General features: G+C 38.0%; 1 protein-coding gene and 1 non-coding gene across 4 annotated transcripts in view; both read right to left on the reverse strand.

Annotated features, from left to right (window-relative positions):
- NEDD4 (NEDD4 E3 ubiquitin protein ligase) overlaps positions 1–20,097 on the reverse strand; it is a 171,244-nt gene that overhangs the window by 131,035 nt on the left and 20,112 nt on the right. For 2 of the 3 annotated variants that reach the window (XM_053593914.1, XM_053593915.1), the window contains exons 3-4: positions 17,143–17,221; positions 17,002–17,040 (exon numbers count right to left, since the gene is read on the reverse strand). In XM_053593914.1, the coding sequence (XP_053449889.1) occupies positions 17,002–17,040; positions 17,143–17,221 (118 nt within the window). Of the gene's footprint in view, positions 1–17,001; positions 17,041–17,142; positions 17,222–20,097 lie in introns of those variants that run through there. The other variant, XM_053593916.1, reaches the window with a different exon arrangement.
- Positions 8,521–8,657, reverse strand: LOC128589491 (small nucleolar RNA SNORA2/SNORA34 family). The gene has a single exon (XR_008381057.1). It is a non-coding gene; the product is annotated as a small nucleolar RNA SNORA2/SNORA34 family (small nucleolar RNA).

The raw sequence follows: 20,097 nt of genomic DNA on the forward strand, positions 1-20,097 counted from the left end.
AAATCTCTGGCTGGGTGTAGTGGCTCACACCTGTAATCCTAGCACTTTGTGAGGCTGAGGTCAGGTGTTGACCTTAGGAGTTCAACACTGGCCTGAGCAAGAGTGAGACCCCATCTCTACTAAAAATAGAAAAACTAGTTGGGCCTTGTGGTGGGTGCCTGTAGTCCCAGCTACCGGGGAGGCTAAGGCAAGAGGATCACCTGAGCCCAAGACTTTGAGGTTGCTGTGAGCTATGATGCCTTAACACTATACCCAAGGTAACTGATAAAACTGAGTGAGACTTTGTCTCAAGAAAAAAAAAAAATTATGAATCTCTTTTTCCTTATCCTACCCCCAGAGCAAACACTGCAGTTTCTTAGATCCTTTCAGAAATATTTTCTGAGAATATCAGCATATAATATTTTGAAATTTTCCTACTTTTATGCAAATAGTAGCATCCTCTATGCAGTGTTGTACCTTTGCTCCTTCATTTAACATACTCCAAAATTAAATTTCTATCAATTCACATAGATCTGCCTCTTTCTAAATAGCTGATTAGGATTTCAATGAAGGTATAGATGTATCATATTTACTTAGTGCTCTGCTGATGGAGTGCCCTTCTTCTTCCTAGCTAATAGAATCCGATTTTATTAAAATATTGGATAGCAACATATTTCAGAGATATGTGGCCACTCCTTGCCCGCAAGGGGTGAACCTCGACTCCTGTTATCCTCACCAATGATTGAGTTGGAAATATGCACATGATACAATTCTGGCCCAAGAGGTCAAAGGCAAAATATCCTGGGGTGGGGGTCAGGAAAAGGTTCTTTACTTTTTTTTTTTTTTTTGTAGAGACAGAGTCTCACTTTATGGCCCTCGGTAGAGTGCCGTGGCCTCACACAGCTCACAGCAACCTCCAACTCCTGGGCTTAAGCGATTCTCTTGCCTCAGCCTCCCGAGAGGCTGGGACTACAGGCGCCCGCCACAACGCCCAGCTATTTTTTGGTTGCAGTTTGGCTGGGGCCGGGTTTGAACCGCCACCCTCGGTATATGGGGCCGGCGCCGCCCAGGTTCTTTACTTTTTAAAAGACACACAAGGGGAAAGCTTCCCATTTTTTCCCTCTAGACATCATCATGTAAGGATACGGCACTTGGAATTGCTGTGAGCATCTTGTGACCATGGAGAGGAGGCCAAGAGAGTCCCAGAGAGGCTGGGTCAGAAATGACTTCCTTAAGCTGCTTCCTCCATGCTTCTTGTGATTAGAGATAACCTATGTGCTTATGGTGTAATCCACTTTTAGTTGTTATTCAAAATCTATTACTTGGAGCTAAAAGCTTCCTAAATGATACACTTTTGCAGGAGGTCTTTCTCTAAATGCCTTACATTAAGTAACACCCCCCATTCACTGTCCAGTACTCTGTGTTTTCTCTTTCATAATTCTTAACACACTGATAGTTATTTTGAGTTACTTGTTCACATTGGTCCACACTGGAAGTAGCTTCATTTAAGAACAGACACCATAGCCATCTCATTAATAAGCACTAGCAAAGTGCCTGGGAAACAAGTATAGAAAAACATCACACCAATTTTGTTTGTATGGAGGTAGTAGAATGGATTAGACCCTTATCCTAAGCCATTGGACCCTTATCTTACACCATGCACAATACATGGATAAAAAGACGTAGAGAAAAATCCCAGAAGACCACACAATCAATACTGGTTTCACAGAGATGAAATTATGCCTGATTTTCATTTCTCTTTTTAAAAACATCATGTACAAATTATATTACTTCCATAATATAATACAAATATACACATGCACATGTATATGTTATGTAAATCTAACATGATGACTATGAATGTTAAAGACATAAAAAAAAGCATGAGAGGAGTGCAGAAAACGGAGTGGGGCTTTTGGAAATGCTCACACACTACTCTGTGCACAGACTAGATGATACATGCATTGCACCTAAAGTGTTAGATGTTTTCCCTGTTACCTGCCTGCCTGGTCTCATCTGAGCAACTCTGTGTACATTTTATTAGAATTTGCTACTGAGGACTAACTTTAATTTGGAGTTTCCCCTGTTTGTTAACTTCCCAATAACAGTTCTCCACAAAAACTTTCTTTGAATGTCATGTTTTCTCAAAGACATAAAGGTTCCTTCAACTTCTGACCAGTTTCCATTTGGCTGAATGCTCAACAACCCAGTTTTGACTGTAATGTTTGATTGTAATATTTTATCTCAGCCCAGTTATGACTGTAATAATTTTGGACATTTTTGTAGTGAATACAGTTAAAAACATTTTGGATCATGTATAAATGATGATATAAATGACAAAGAAAATAGGAGACCATACATTTTGTAGTTGTGATGAATTAGCATTGATCTGCATGAATTTATCTAGTTATCCTTGCGATAAACTAGAGAAATTTCTGATTGAAACAAATGTGCAGCCTACGATCTGAGAACAAAGTAATGCTACCTAGAACATTTAGTAATAGTAAAGTTATGGCAAAAAAGAATAAATAAAACTAAAAAAGAGTAAAATGCAATATGGCCCTGAGTTTGGTTTATCAATTACAAATGAGTCTTCTTTCAAGATATAAATGAATGGATGTGGTGGCTCACGCCTGTCATCCTAGAACTCTGGAAGGCCCCAGTGGGCTGACTGCCTGAGCTCACAGGTTCGAGACCAGCCTGAGCAAGAGTGAGACCCTGCATCTAAAAATAGCCAGGTGTGGTGGTCCATGCCTGTAGTCCCAGCTACTTGGGAGGCTGAGAGAAGAGAATCACTTGAGTCCAAGAGTTTGAGGTTGCTGTGAGCTATGATGCCACAGTACTCTACAGAGGGTGACAAAGTGAGACTCTGCCTCAAAAAAAAAAAAAATAAAGATACAAATGAATGGAAACATAGCCTGTGTTCATGGTTTAGAAGAATATAAAATGAATATGTACAGTTGTATAAAGAAAATGTAACTTTACTATCCCCCAAATCTACCAATCCAATGTTATCTCTATCAAAATCTTGATGGCATTTTTTACAGAAATAGAAACATCCTAAAATTTATATGGAGCTCTATGACAGACCCTGAATCTAGAGAGAAAGACAAAGCTGGATGTCTTACAGCTTCCTGATTTCAAACTATATTACGAAGCCACCGTAATTAAAACAGTATGTGGTACAGGCATAAAGACAGACACAGAGACTATTAAATTGAATAGAGAACCCCCAAATAAACCCACAATATACAGTCAATTTATCTTTGACAAGGGTGCCAAGCATATATAATGGGGAAAAGACAGTCTCTTCAACAAATGGCTTGGGAGAATTGGATATCTATATGTAAAATAATGAAAGATTAGATCCTTATCTTAAACCATACACAAACATCAACTCAAAAGACATGACACCTAAAACTGTAGAACTCCTAGACAAGGAGTTCTTGGGTATGAGAGCAAAAGCACAGAAATAAAAGCAAAAATAGACAAGTAAGACTATATGTACATCTCCATGGCAAAAGAAAGAATCAACAGAGTGAAAAGGAAACCTACAGAATGGGAAAAATTTTGCAAACTGTATTCTGATAAGAAGTTAATTTCCAAAATACAGAAGGAATTCCAACAACAGTAAAAAACAAAACAAAACAAAAAACCCCCTAATAAACCAATTTTAAAAATGGGCTAAGGTCAGGAATAGACGTTGTCCAAAGAAGATCTATAAATGGCTAACACACACATGAAAAGGTGCTTAGAATCAGTAATCATCAGGGGAAACAAATCAAAACCAGAATGAGATATTACCTCACACATGTCAGGAGAACCACAACAGAATTTTTTTCCCCAAAAATAGATGATGGTCTAGAGGCAGCTTCTCTGCAGCCTCTCCCAGTAGAGAGGGGAGAAGTGTGGACAGTTCCCCCCACTGGGGTGGCTCCCCTCAGAGACTGCACTGTGGAGGCACAGAGGGACAGCACCTGCCACCAGCAGCAAAAAAGAAAGGAAAGAAAAGAGGACAGGGGAATAAACAGATGAAGGGGAGACTTGTGGTGTGCAAGGAGACCCTGCACATGGGGATCGCTGTGCCATGCTAGGTTGAACCAGGAATTGGCCTGAACTCTGTACAGAGCTGCCCTACTGGCCAGAGGGCATGAAGGGAAACAGAAGGCAGCTGGTGCTATTCGGAGCAGCCAGGAGGAGCACACCCATGGATGGTTGGGGTGGGTCTTGTGGGGACAAGACTGGTAGCTTCTCTGGACCAATAAACTGGAGCCAACGGGTTCCGCAAGAGGATCTAGGCACCGGAGTTGGAGAGGGGGGTGCCCAGTTGGCAGCCTTGCATGGGGAAGCAACCACCACACTTCAGTGGGACAAAGGAGGGGCACTGGGATCCTGTAATACAGGGACCATAGATACACATTTCAGCCCAGCGAGGCACAGCTTCCCAGAGCCTTTAGGTTTGGCCTGGGGCAGGGCTGGCTTGGGTTCAGACAACTGTGTCCAAGCAGACCCCCGGCAAAAGACAGATTTGGAGTGGCCTGGTTCCCCCACGGACCTCCCTCCAGATTCCAGGTCCTATATGAATCTTTGAATCTTGATTTGGCGGGGTCTGGGGCTGAGCACACAGCACCACCCTGGGAGGACCTTCCCTCACCTCTCAGTAGTTTGCTGATCACTGGACAGAGCCAGGCTCAAGGAAAGACAAGGATCTTCACCTTCAGCAGCTGCTATTACTGCTGATAGAAGAGCACCACCTAGTGACTTCTCCCTAACGGAGCCTAACAAAAATGGCTACACCTACGATTTTTGGGTTATCCTTTCTTCCATGCTTCTTTCTTTTTCTTTCTTCTTTCATTTTCAATGGGGTTTTTGTTAAATACAGTTAAGTTTTATTTTCTCTTTCCCCCCCCTTTTCCAGTACATCAAAGAAGACTTTAGTAGGTACAGCTATAACTGTTCCCCCAGCCCCGCCTTTTCTCTAAGACATGAAAGATGATTGAAAGATGATTTTATTAAGTAGTTAGATTTTCTTTCTTCTTTTCTTTTTCCAGGGCATTAAAGAGGACATTAGTAGGTACAGTTATAATTTTTTTTTGGTTTTCCTTTTTGTCTTCCTTTACTGTACCTTATGGTCAACTTAACCCTATAGCCTAGGGTTAAAAAGAAATCCACAAATGAGGAGTAACCACCAAAAGAACCCAGGCAACAAAAAAAATGAGAACAGATCACAATGGAGCTACTGCAGAAAACTCCAACTATAAAGAAATTGTTTAAATGACAGAAATGGAGTTCAGAATATGGATGGCAAATAAGATGAATACAATTGAAGATAAAGTTGAAAACCAGCAAAAAGAAGTTTAAAAAAAGTCTCAAGAAATTAAGAAAATTAAAGACAAAGTCACCAAGGATCTGGACAAAATTAGGAAGGACGTAACAGGGCTAAACTCTTTCTAATCCAATTTTTCTACCACCTGCATACTCCTCAACTCTTATTTATTTTTGGGTGGGAAAGAGGTTGGTAGATTACTTATAATTATCTGACAGTTTTAAAAGAGAAAAATACAAATATGAACTTATCTGATGATTTTGTCTATTTTAGGTTACATGCAATAATTATTGTGTTTATTTTTGTTTATAATTTTTTTGAGTGTGATACTGCTCGAAGCAATCTCCAGGATAAAGTGCAGGCTTCCTCTTGCATGTCTCAGTAGAAAATGGTTTCTCTGCTTTCATTTTTCTCATTTCTTCTGTGAAAAAGCAGGGAATCTTTTGTTGGTATTTTTTCATTTTGCATTATGAAATGCATCTTCCCATTCAGCCTTTCCTCAGTGTCAGAACATGCTGGTCTTCCCCTCTTTCTTGAATTTCGGTTCCTCACAAATTGAGTGATGAGATTTCTCCGTTAAGAAAGGTGTGTCTATACTTTTTCTCCACTTTCCTTCTTATCTAATAAGTAAAAGATGTAGCTGTTCACAACTCCAACTTCTATCAGCAGATTATTTTATTTTACCATTTATGAGACATTCTTGTAAATCTGTAACATCCAGAGTACTGATCAGCTCTGTTCACTCTTCCCATAAACTTTGTGTATTCCAAAATAACTGTCAGTCTTTCAAATTGAACAGGTTATTTCTTCCTATAACCAGTGATCAACTGTATTTGAGGGTCAAAGAATGTACTCAGCATTGTCACTAACCTCTTGTCATGGAGTGAGAGGCGTAAGAAAATGTGTCAGATGACATCTGACACAGGAGTGGAAGAAAAATCATTATATTGGATGAGGTCTGACACAGGATTGGAAAGCGTTAAAGAATGGAAAGAGGCATTCAGGGAGTTTCAAATCAGCAAGCAGAGCATTTCAGCAACAAACTAAGCCAAAGAAAAGAAAAGAAAGAATATCAGAGCTTAAAGAAGGCACTCCAGCTAACCCAGTCATTTAAAGAGGCTGAAAAGAAGAGAGCAAATGCAGAACAATCTCTTAGAAATGGGACTGTGCAAAATGTACAAACATATGAATTATAGGTATCCCTGAAGGAAAAGAAGGGAGTCCCCAAAAGCATGGAGGCTCTAGCTGAAGATACTATAGTTGAAAATTTCCCAAGCATCACTAGAGATTCAGACAGTTACTAGATGGATGTCAACCTCTAGATATGACTCATTTAAATAGAATATCTAGACATATTGTAATTAACCTAGCCAAAGTCAAAATGAAAGGATCACATATTTTATGGTATCACTTATACGAAATACCCAGAACAGGCAAATCCACAGAGACCAAAAGCAACCTGGCAGTTGCCTGGGGAGAGGGGTAAGCATCAGGGGAAAATTGGGGAAAATGGGAAAGTGACAGGTAGTGAGCATGGGGTTTCTTTATGGAGTGATAAAAATGTTCTAAAATTGATTTTGGTGAAAGTTGTACCAACTGTGTAAATATATTAAAAAACATTGACTTGCGTACATTAAGTGGGTGAATTATATGTTATAGGAATTATATCTCAATAAAACTGTTTAAAAAAAACAAAAATATTGCAACCTGGCTGAGCGTGGTGGCTCACGCCTGTAGTCCCAGCGCTATGGGAGGCCAAGGCGGGTGGATTGCCTGAGCTCAGAGGTTCGAGACCACTATGAGCAGCAGTGAGCCAGAGTAAGACCCCATCTCTACTAACATCAACGAGCTGGATGTTGTGGTAAGCATCTGTAATCCCAGCTACTGGGGAGGCAACGGGAAAGAGCATCGCCAGAGGAAGAAGAAAATGAACAAAAAAGAAAAGAGTACTTCAAACTAAGAAGAATGAACAAGCAAGCTGAAATTAAAAAAATATATACTGCAACCTAGTGGGAATGTCAGAGATTAGTGCCACCACTAAAGACCTAAAGAATCCAAGCGTGGTTCCTATAACAAATTCATTTAATCTCTAGTCTAGTTCCTGCAAAAAACTAATAGACCCTGAAGAATGACTATACAAGCAAACTCAACCAAGTGATGGTCACTGCTAGTTCCTGGATACAAGAAGTCCAGAGTGATCTGGCAGTCACTATAGACTGCGGCTCCATGAGACACTTGCTTTGTCCCCTAGAAAGAATGTGCTGTCTTTGAGGACTCAGTCCTTTAACTCTGCAGAGCCCAGAGGGTGTGAATGGGAAGCAGGAAGTCCTTCAGTCTATCACTGGCACATCATAAGTGGAGCCACTCCTATTCCCAATCCTTCATCCCTAGACCCATGCATACTTGAGAACATAGTCTCATATTGAGGCTTCTGATTAAATGAAAAAACTGTATCCCAAAGAATGGTATGCCATCTTTACAGAATACTGCCTCCAAGTTAGTATGTCAGTCATGCCTTCAGTAGGCTATCCCAGTGGTCTACAAGGCCACACCTAGATGGTGCTGTAGGTGTTGAAACCAATGGATTCCATGGTCATTAGCTCACTCTTGCACCTACTTCTCTATGAACTATGTCCCCGGAAGGACAGATTGATGCATGAATTTGCAACCTTATAGATTATGCATTCTGTACGTGGTAAGCCCCCAGATAGCTGTAATGGCTGAGGTTATGCAGACAGGAAAGACAAACACACACAGACCCAGAAGGGGTATCTATCCCTGTGAGAACAAATTACAGACCCTTTCAGAACAGAAGGGTACCAATACAGTGAACTTAGCACAAAGAGGCTATGGTCATAAAGGTTAATAACCTGTAATTTGCTTTTCTATTTTAAAATTATTTATAGCAAATATTTAACTATTTATTTTGATGATAAACTACACATTTTTCTTTTACAAAATGTTGAGACTCTGGGGGAAAAAGACAGCAGCATGCTTCTTTGTTGTTATTATTTTTTACTGTAGAATTATCTTTTTATTTTGAGTGAAAACTCACAGTAATTTCAGGGGGTTGTAATTAAGATTTAACAACCTTATAATTCTAGTGAATAACTTAAGTATCCTCTTGAGATAAACATAATATTTTAAGGATGTTTTGGAACCCCAGTATTAAGACTACAAATAAATACTAGCCTACATCTATCACCAATGACTCATATTGGTTCTTTCTAATGAATTGACCATTACATTTCCCAAGTTTTGAAACAGCCAACAGACCACTGAAAGATAATTCTTTAGACTCCTGCTTGAAACGAACAGCTTCAGCAAATTTCTGGCCTTGATTCAGGACCAATGTAATTTTATTTTCTTATAAAGCCTCTTGTCTGGCTTTGATATCAGGCAATGCTGGCCTTATAAATGAAATGGGATATGTTCCCTACTCTTTTATTTTTGGTAAGACATTGTATACAATCAGAATTATTTATTCCTTAAACATGTGATATTATTTAATAGAACTACCTGGGCCTGAAGTTGTCTTTGTAGAAAGGTTTTAAACTTCAAATTCACTTTCTTAAGAAATATAAGACTATTCAGGTAATCTATTTCTTTTTTCTTTTTAATTTTTTTTATTGTTAAATCATAGCTGTGTATATTAGTGAAATCAAGGGGTACAATATGCTGGTTTCATATACCATCTGAAATATTCTTATCAAATTGTTCAACGTAGCCTTCATGGCATTTTCTTAGTTATTGCATGTAGACATTTGTATTCTGCATTTAATAAGTTTCGCCTGTACGCATTCTAAGATGCACCATAGGTGTGGTCCCACCCATTACCCTCCCTCCCCCTGCCTTGGCCCTTTCCCAATAGTCTTGCGCTGTAGTTGGGTTATAGCCTTCATGTGAAAGCTATAATTTAGCTTCATAGTAGGGCTGAGTACATTGGATACTTTTTCTTCCATTCCTGAGATACTTCGCTAAGAAGAATATGTTCCAGCTCCATCCATGTAAACATGAAAGAGGTAAAGTCTCCATCTTTCTTTAAGGCTGCATAGTATTCCATGGTATACTTGTACCACAATTTGCTAGTCCATTCGTGGGTTGATGGGCACTTGGGCTTCTTCCATGACTTAGCAATTATGAATTGGGCTGCAATAAACATTCTGGTACAGATGTCTTTGTTATATTGTGACTTTTGGTCTTCTGGGTATAAACCTAGTAAAGGAATTATAGGATCGAATGGCAGGTCTAGTTTTAGGTCTCTAAGTATTCTCCAAACATCCTTCCAGAAGGAACGTATTAGTGTGCATTCCCACCAGCAGTGTAGAAGTGTGCCCTTTTCTCCACATCTATGCTAACATCTCTGGTTTTGGGATTTTGTTATGTGGGCTACTCTTACTGGGGTTAGGTGATATCTCAGAGTAGTTTTGATTTGCATTTCTCTGATGATTAAGAATGATGAGCTTTTTTTCATGTTTGTAGATCGAGCGTCTGTCTTCTTTAGAGAAGTTTCTCTTCAAGTCCCTTGCCTACCCTGAGATGGGATCACGTGTTCTTTTCTTGCTAATACATTTGAGTTCTCTGTGGATTCTGGTTATTAGACCTTTATCGGAGGTATAACCTGCAAATATTTTCTCCCATTCTGAGGGCTGTCTGCTTGCTTTACTTACTATGTTCTTGGCTGTGCAGAAGCTTTTTAGTTTAATCAGGTCCCAGTACGTATTTTTGATACTGCTTCAATTGCCTGGGGAGTCCTCATAAAATATTCACCCAGGCTGATTCCTTCAAGAGTTTTCCCTGCACTTTCTTCAAGTATTTTTATAGTTTCATGTCTTAAGTTTAAATCTTTCATCCAGTGAGAGTCTATCTTAGTTAATAGTGAAAGGTGTGGGTCCAGTTTCAGTCTTCTACAGGTTGCCAGCTGGTTCACCCAGCACCATTTGTTAAATAGGGAATCTTTTCCCCACTGAATGTTTTTAATTGGCTGGTCAAAGAGCAAATAATGGTAAGTAGCTGGATTCATCTCTTGCTTCTCTATTCTGTTCCAGACATCTACTTCTCTGTTTTTGTGCCAGTACCATGCTGTTTTGATCACTATGGATTTATAGTACAGTCTCAGGTCTGGTAGCGTGATTCCTCATGCTTTGTTTTTATTGCTGAGTAATGTTTTGGCTATTCGAGGTTTTTTCTGGTTCCATATAAAATGAAGCATTATTTTTTCAAGATCTTTAAAATATGATAATGGAGCTTTAATAGGAATTGCATTAAAATTATATATTGCTTTGGGTAGTATAGACATTTTAACAATGTTGATTCTTCCCAGCCATGAGCATGGTATGTTTTTCCATTTGTTAACGTCTTCAGCTATTTCATGACATTTATAGATTTACGTATATTGAACCAGCCTTGAGATCCTGGGATAAATCCCACTTGGTCGTGGTGTATAATTTTTTTGATGTGTTGTTGGATTCTTGTTTGTTAGGATCTTATTGAGTATTTTTGCATCAATATTCATTAGTGATACTGGCCTATAATTTTCTTTTCTTGTTGGGTCTTTCCCTGGTTTGGGGATCAAGGTGATGTTGGCTTCGTAGAATGTGTTGGGTAATATTCCTTCTTTTTCTATATTTTGGAAGAGGTTTAGTAATATAGGTACTAGGTTTGGTAGAATTCTGACGTAAAGCCATCTGGTCCTGGGCTATTCTTTTTAGGGAAATTTTGTATAGTTGATGCTATTTCAGAACTTGATATAGGCCCATTCAACATTTCCACTTCATTCTGGCTAAGTCTTGGTAGGTGGCGTACTTCCAGGTATTGGTCTATTTCTTTCAGATTTTCATATTTCTGAGAGTAGAGTTTCTTGTAGTATTAAGGATTTTTTTAATTTCTGAGGGGGTCTGTTGTTATTTCATTGTTACCATTTCTGATTGATGAAATTAGAGATTTTACTCTTTTTTTCCTGGTTAGTTTAGCCAAAGGTTATTTTATTGACCTTTTCAAAAAACCAACTTTTGAATTTATCAATCTGTTGTATAATTCTTCTGTTTTCAATTTCATTTAATTCTGCTCTGATTTTGGTTATTTCTTTTGTTCTGCTGGGTTTGGGGTTGGAGTGTTCTTCCTTCTCCAGTTGCTTGAGATGTCACATTAAGTTATTAACTTCTTCTCTTTCCTTTTTCTTGAGGAAGGCTTGCAGTAGTATAAATTTCCTTCTGAGGACTGCCTTTGCAGTATCCCAGAAGTACTGATAATTTGTGTCTTGTTATTTTGTTCCAAAAATTTGGTGATTTCCTTCTTAATCTCATCTATAACCTATCTATCTTCAGCATAAGGTTGTTTAGCTTCCATGTTTTTGTATGGGTATGCAGGTTCCTGTTGTTATTGAGTTCAACTTTTATTCCATGATGGTCTGAGAGGATGCAAAAATAATTTCTATTTTTTTAAATTTGCTGAGGTTAGATTTGTGGCCTAGGATGTGGTCAATTTTGGAGTATATTCCGTGGGCTGATGAGAAGAATGTGTATTCAGGTTTTTTTTTTTTGTGTGTGTGTGTGTGTGTATTCAGTTTTGTTGGGATGAAATGTTCTGTAGATGTCTGTTAAGTCCAGATGTTGAATGGTTAAGTTTAAAGCTAGAATTTCTTTGCTTAGCTTCTTTTTGGAAGATCTATTCAGCACTGCTACAGGGGAGTTAAAATCTCCAACTACTATGGAACTGGAGGAAATCAAGTTGCTCATATCTGTTAGTGTTTCTCTTATAAATTGAGGTGCATTCCGGTTGGGTGCATAAATATTAATAATTGAAATCTCATCATATTATTACCTTTAACAAATATGAAATGTCCATCCTTATCCTTCCTTATTTCAGTTGGTTTAAGCCTATTGCGTCTGCGAATAGGATTGTAACGCCTGCTTTTTTCTGCTTTCCATTTGCCTGGAGTATAGATGTCCATCCCTTCACCTTGTGTCTAAATTTGTCTTTTAATGTAAGATGTGATTCTTGTATGCAGCAGATATCTGGCTTGAGTTTTTGCATCCGGTCAGCCAACCTGTGCCTCTTTAGAGGCCAATTTAAACCATTCACATTAATTGAGAATACTGATAAGCTTTTCGAGAGTCTGGTGGACATTTTTAATCCTTTTGCGACTGTGGAAGTTGGAATTTGATCAAATTTTTATGGGTGGGTTTACTTTTGTGGTGGAGGATTAGCTGGTCTTTATGGAAGATAGGCCTGAGAATATCCTGGAGAGCTGGTTTAATTATGGCAAATTTCTTCAACATGTGAATGTCATTGAAGTATTTAATTTCTCCATCATAAGTGAAACTCAGTTTAGCTGGGTATCGGACCCTGGGTTGAAGGTTATTTTGTTTTAGGAGATTAAAAGTAGATGAGCATCGTCTTCTAGCTTGAAAGGTTTCAGCAGAGAGAGCTGCAGTTATTCTAATATTCTTCCCCTTGTAGGTGATGGTTTTCTTTCATTTGGCAGCTTTCAGAATTTTCTCCTTCGTATTAACTTTAGTGAAGTTGATTATGATGTGTCTGGGGGATGTCTTATTTGGGTTGAGTTGTGCTGGAGTTGTGAAACTGTCTGCTATCTGAATTTCAGAATCTCTCGGCATGTCTGGAAAGTTCTTCATAATCTCATGGAGAAGAGACACTGTGCCTTGTGAAGACACTTCGTCACTTTTCGGGACCCCTATAAGACGAATATTGGTTTTCTTCGAATTATCCCAGAGCTGAGAGAGTAATCTGTTTTTGCCCTCCCTTTCTCTGCCTCTTTGAGAGTTTGGAAGCATTCAAAATCTTTGTCTTCAATATCAGAAATCCTTTCTTCTGCTTGCTCCATTCTGTTACTGAGGGATTCTACCGTGTTTCTCAGATCTTTGAGGGCTGCAACTTCTTATCTCAATGTGCCAAAATCTTTGGTCATTTGGTCTTTGAATTCGTTGAATTCTTCAGATATCTTTTGGGTTACCGCTTGGAATTCTAATTCGATCTTATTTGCTATCCAGATTCTGAATTCGATTTCTGAGATCTCAGCTATTTGTTTGTGCATGGGATCTTGTGCTGCGTCTGCCCCATTGATCATTGGGGGAGTTGATCTACTCTGATTATTCATATTGCCAGAGTTTTTCTGTTGATTTCACCTCACGATTGTTCTTCACCGTTGCCTCTGGCCGTCCTCAGAGTTGGGGAGGTGTCTCTCCAAGATTAGACCCCAGCGAGAATCACTCTATTGTTGCTGGATCTTTGTAGGGAGTGACCCTGTGTAGATCCTCTGGGGCTGCCCCAGCCAGGGAGTTCTGGTTGTGGAAGTAGCTCCGGATTGTGACACACCCGGATCCAGCAACAGGGCGGGAGGTGGTATGCATGGATCTGGGAGTACCTAGCACCCAGTGACTTTAGCATAGAGAGCCCAAGGCTCCAGCAGTCTCTGGCCAGGAGAAGGGCTCTGCGCAGAGGCAGGGAGGGCTCTGGAGGGCACGTGGCTACCAGAGTCCCTGGCCAGATGAGCGGGCCAGTGTGGAGGCAGGGAGGGTACGGGAGGGTACAGGAGGGAGGACGCGAAGTTTTTGTAGAATTTGTCATGTAAAAAACTGGTCTATTTCATCTAAGTTATTGAATTTTGAGAATAAAGTTATTCATGGTATTCCTCAACATACACTGAATGTTTGTAGGTTCTTCAGTGATACTACTTTCTAGTTTAAGATGGACGCTTAATGATTCAAGACATTCTTTCTTTCCTAATATAAGCATTTAATCATATATATTTCCATACAAACATTGTATTTGCTGCAACCTATACAGTGTAATATATTTTTATTTCATTCTGTTAAAATATTTTCTAATTTCCCTCAAGATTTTTTTTTTTTTTTTTTTTGAGATAGAGTCTATGTCACCCTCGGTAGAGTGCTGTTGCATCACAGCTCACAGCAACCCCCAAGTCTTGGGCTTAAGTGATTCTCTTGCCTCAGCCTCCCAAGTAGCTGGGGCTACAGGTACCCACCACAATGCCTAATCCTCAAGAATTTTTATTTGACCCATGGCTTATTTGGCAGTATCTAATTTCCAAATATTTTAAGATTTTCCAGATACCTTTTTTGTCATTGGTTCTTACTTTGATGCCATTTCTATTCTTTTGAAATTATTAATGTTTGGATTTTGGCCCAGATTACCATTTATTCTGCTGTAGTTGGGGTGGACAGTATGTAGATGTCAATTAGATAAAACTGATTTGATGGTGTTATTCAGGGTCTTTTATATCTTTACTAAATTTTTTTGTCTACTTGCTCTGCCAATTATTGAAAGAGAGAAGAGTGTTGAATTCTCTAGTGTAATAATAATATACGTGCCTATTTCTCCTTTTCTCCAGTTCTATCATTTGTTGCTTTGGACACTTCGAAGCTTTGTTGTTAAATGCATACACAGTTGGAATTGTCATGGCTTCTTCATGAACTCTTTATCATTCTATAAAGGCTCTCTTTAACCCCAGTACTTTCTGTGTTCTGAAGTCTACTTTGTCTGACATTATTATAGCTAGTTCAGTTTTTGTATAATTATGTCTTTTTGCATCTTTTTAACTTTAACCTATTTCATTATATCTAAGTAGGTTTCTTCTTTTTCCCAGCTTTTTTGAGATATAGTTGACAAGAAAAAATTGTATATATTCAAAGTGGACATGTAGTGACTTGATATAGGTATACGTTGTAAAATAATTGCAATCAAATGAATTAATATTAATACATGTGTCACAACACATGGTTACTATGGGAAAAGTCTTTGATGAGGACCCTTAACATCTGTTAGTAAATCTCAAGAATACCATACAGTATTATTAACAACAGTCATTAATGCTATACATTAAATCCCCAGAATTTACTCATTTTACACCTGAAAGTTTATACCCTTTGACCAGTATCTCCCCATTCCCCCAAGCTTTATAGTTCTTTGTAGCATCATGTTAAGTCCAATATCGTATTACTGCATCGTGGCTAAAATTAGAAATGTTGATATATTTCTTTTAAAACTCAGAAAAAAACAGCAATAGCTGAATATCTTTTTAACATGATAAAATAATAAAAATCTATCCTTGTTTAATGGAGATAGGTTAGATGCATTCCCATTAAAATCTGGAACAAGATAAATATCCATCTATCATTAAATATTCATCTAAACATTATTTGATGTGGGCAAGCCAATGATACCAGGAAAAAGAATGAAGAAAACTTTGATCTCTTGAAAATACATGTATTTCTGCGAAAATGCAATTAAAATAAGTAAAATAATCATGAAAGTATAAATAAATGAAAACTGAACAACCTGGGAACTTTAAAACTCTCTCCTAACCAACACTTGTGCCAAAGAAGCAATCAAAACCAGACATTATCAAATGTGGAATTTATTCTGGTGAAAGAGTAAAAACAGATACTTAGCTTCATTTTTTTGAAATGAGTATGAATTTTTTGAAATTGCGTATGACTATGCAATTGACTCAATAACAACTCCTCAAGAATCCAAACTTTGCAAACTGATTAAAAATGCTATTCCTATGCCACAGGTGACAGAATGGGGAAAATTTTTCTCTGAACAAACTCAGGAGCAAGCAAATTGGTGCTGCTGGTGGGGTCTTCAGTAACAGCATCTTTGACTTTTGCTTCAGCAATTTCTTCCCATCTAATTCACTTTGTTAAAATGGAACAAAACAAAAACACAAAACCTTTGCACGTGGAATAAGGAAGAACAGCTTCTTGACTGAAACCAAATGTGATGCCATCGAGGCCCCCAGAGAGGCTGGTATTCCGAGAATAGTCACCTTTGTCAAATGCTAAGAGCATGAGCAAGATCCCATCAGAATGACCCTGGCAACACAGAAATCACTGGCGACCTTAGCAGCAGTTTCATTAATTTGAGCACAGGGGCAGTGGGTGTGAGTTAGATTAGAGAGGGCTAATAAAGTGGAAATGAAGAAGGCAGGCAATTCTTTCAGACATGTTAGTTATTCAGGTGAAGAGAGAAATGAATCACCAGCCACAGGAAAATAGGGGGTCAAGGAAGAATGACACAAGCAGGAATAATAAAGCAGAAAGTGGGAAATTACTGAAGGGCATCTCCACCAGTGGTGGGAGGGTACTGATTCTGGTAACAGTAAGGACTCTGATATATTGGCACAAGGAGATAGTGCCAGTGCGTGGGCACCCTGGGGAGCCAGAAATAACGGCCAATTGGAGTTTGCTCCTATGGTATATTGGGGTGGGGTGAGGAGGAAAGGCAAAAATGTGAATGAAAGGTGCATAAGAAGAAAAGTATTCCCTTATTGATAGGTCCTCATCGACTTTACCTGGTCAGTCTATTTAATAAACAAATCACTGGGGAGATACAAATGCTGCATCATCATTATGGGAAAACACAATCTGCTAAATCATAATATGATGACTGCATAGTCACTAAATCAGTTTTATTAGAATAAGATAATTCCAGTTTTACAATAGTCTTTTACCTCTCCATTACCTTACATTTGTTTTTCATGTTAAAAGGTTTTTCATAAGTGAGCCATATCATCCCCAATTTTCATTAAAAAAATTTTTTTAACTCTGAGAAATTCTAAGAATATATTTTAAACTATGAGACTTGATAATTCTGACTTATTGAGAAAAAATTTATTTTTTCTGTTTGAATAAGATAAGATGCATACTTACTCTGAATAATATTTCTTCATTCCACTTCGGATTCAAAGTCTATAAAATAATATACATAGTATAACTAAACTTTTTTATATTTTTTGTATAAAAATAAAACAAAATACATTTAAAAATTTTTTGAATACTGTTAAGTCTAACCTTTTTAATGGTTTTCGTTTGCACACTTGTAAGAACTCCATTCATTGGGTCATATAATGTCACTCGCACATAAGGATCACTGTTGAAATTTTAAAAAAGAGAAAGTTTAAACTGTTGCTTACTCCAAGCTCCGAATACCTAAACTATGAAATTTACACAGTTTTCCTTGTTAACAAATTTCTGCAGTTATTTCCTACACTGAAAATCAGGGTTCCTTAGGCAGGGTATGTAAATTATAGTAATTTTTTTCATCTTATTAAAAAGCTAAAGTACTAAGTTGGTGAAATAGAGAAAGAAATCCTTTTAATCACAGGTCTAATGGCTTATAACCTTTTTAGATTTTTAAGATTTTGTTTGATTTTTATTACATTCTTTTGTCTTTTTAGTCAAGAGGTTAATTCAATCATTTTAATTATCTTCCCCCCTCTGACCCCCATGCCCCTGAGAACTGCTCAGATGTGCCACAGCGCTCATCTCTCTGCCATAACATAACTCCGTGGAACTCACACCTGCTTGCTCTAAACCCACCAATCAGAACTCCTTGAGGTAATACTGCTTGGGTAATGCCCTGGATCCCAACAATCACCTCCGTCCAGAGGTCCCTTGCTCACACGGTCTTGCCTGTTCCCCGCCATCTAGTTAAGGGTGCATGTCCTGAATGGCTCCCCCCATGCTGCTGGCCCTGGGAGGCATACTGCCCTCTCTTTGCTTGTGCACATGCCAGTAATAAACTGCTTCTGCTATTTCACATGTCTTGAGTTGCCTCCTGTGTGTCTTACCCGAATCTTACACCCCAGCATAACTTCTCTCCTGGTCAGGATTCTTCTAGAGAGTGGCTATCTGCTAACTTGCAAGGAATAAACTGCACACAGGTCAGACCATGGGCATCTGCCAGGATATAAAACGTTCCTGTCAGAGAGATACCTGAGCATGGGTCAGACACCCAGGCATGAGGCCATCCTCTGTGATAAAGAAGTGCCACAAAAGGACACAGAACACTTATACACACACTGTTGGTGGGACTGCAAACTAATTATTTCTGGAAAGAAGTATGGAGAATCCCCAATGCGCTAAAAATAGAGCATTCATTTGATCCCACAATCCTATTACTAGGTATCTACCCAGAAGAAAAAAAAAATAATTTTACCATAAGGACATCTACACTCGAATAGCACCTCAATTCATAATTGCAAAGATGTGGCAACAACCCAAGTGCCCACCAATCCCAAAATAAACTGTGGTATATGTATACCATGAAGTACTATTCAGCCATAAAGAGAGATGGATACTACACATCTTTTGTATTTACTTTGAAGGAGCTGGAGAGCATCCTCTTACATAAAGCATCACAAGAATGGAAAAGCAAGCATTCAATGTACTCCATACTAATATGAAACTAGTACATGAACAACTACAAGCCTACATAAGAGAAAAACACATTTAAATACAAGATGGGGAAGGGACAGGGCCATGGTAAGCTCTCAACTATTGGGTACAATAGAACACACTTCCTGGGTAAAGGGTTCCACTGCAACTTGGACTTTACCTAACAAATGCAAACAACGTAACCTAATTGCATGTCCTCCTATATTAATCTGAAATTAAAAAAAAAAAGTACCAGGAGAGGTACACTGTAAACATGTATGACCAAATCCCTGGAGTCCTGTCAGAGCAGGGGTAGAGGTTATTGCCATTCTCCAAAGAGAGATCTGAAGGCTAAATTAGAAAAAAAAAAAAAAAATACACAACACCAGCTTTGCAAAACCCAGCAACAGAGGACCCAGCTAAACAATGTAGGGACTTCTGAACCACAGGAACTGTGAGTTCATAAATGTATGTTCTTTTAAGCAACTAAGTTCTCGGTAATACCATTATATAACAATAGATAAATTATATATATCATATATATGTATTATAATATATGTTCTTTTATGATAGATTATATATATATATATATATTTTTTTTTTTTTATACGGTCCATGCTGGTGAACATACCATGTACACTTGAAAAGAATGTGTATTTTGCACTTCTTAGAAATAGTGTTCTTTAGGCCAATGTTGATCATAACATTGCTGAAATTTATGTTTCTGTTGACTTTTTTACCTACTCATAGTTGTTTCATTAATTGTTGAAAGAGAAGAGTTAATGTCTCCAACTACAACTGTAGGATTTCTTTTACTTCTCCATTTAATACTGTCAAATTTTGATTCATATATTTCCAAATTCTGTTAGCAGGCACATACACATGTATGATTGTTATGTCTCCCTGATATTACTCATCATCATCATGAAATGCTTAAAAATATTCATGTTGAAATCTTTAGTATTAGGTATTAATACATCCCCCTCAGTCTGTTTGCAAGGCATACCTTTTTGTATCCATTTTCTTTCAACTTAACTAGGTCTTTCTATTTCTGTAAGTGCATCTCTTATAGACAGTATGTAGTTGGGTCTTGTTTTTTTAGTTTATTCTAAAAACCTCTGCCTCATGTTTAGTCGATTAATTTTTAATGTAATTATGGATATGACTGGACTTAAGTCTGCCAATTTATTACCTGTTTTCCATTCTCTTCTTCGCTTTTTCCTTATTGATCACTTATTCTTCCTTTCTGCCTCATATTTTTTTGAGAATTTCATTTTAATATTTCTATGTTTTTAATCTATAATTCTTAGCATTATCTTTAGTAGCTTATCTAGATGTAATACACAGCCTTAATTTTTTATTCTCCTTACACTTAATATCATTCCATTCTACCAAGTAGGTCCATAACTCTGTTCTTTATGCTGTTGTTGTTGTATGTACCCATTAATATATAATATAATGTTGTAAGTTGTGATTTCAACAAGCATAGGTTTTATTTTAAAAAAGATCTGACGAAAAAAGCAAAACGTCTCTTGCATATTCCCAGATATTTTTGATGCTCTTTATTCCTTTCTGAGAATCTGAATTCCC

Source organism: Nycticebus coucang, chromosome 6, assembly GCF_027406575.1.
Source record: "Nycticebus coucang isolate mNycCou1 chromosome 6, mNycCou1.pri, whole genome shotgun sequence".
In the NCBI taxonomy this organism is placed as follows: domain Eukaryota; kingdom Metazoa; phylum Chordata; class Mammalia; order Primates; family Lorisidae; genus Nycticebus; species Nycticebus coucang.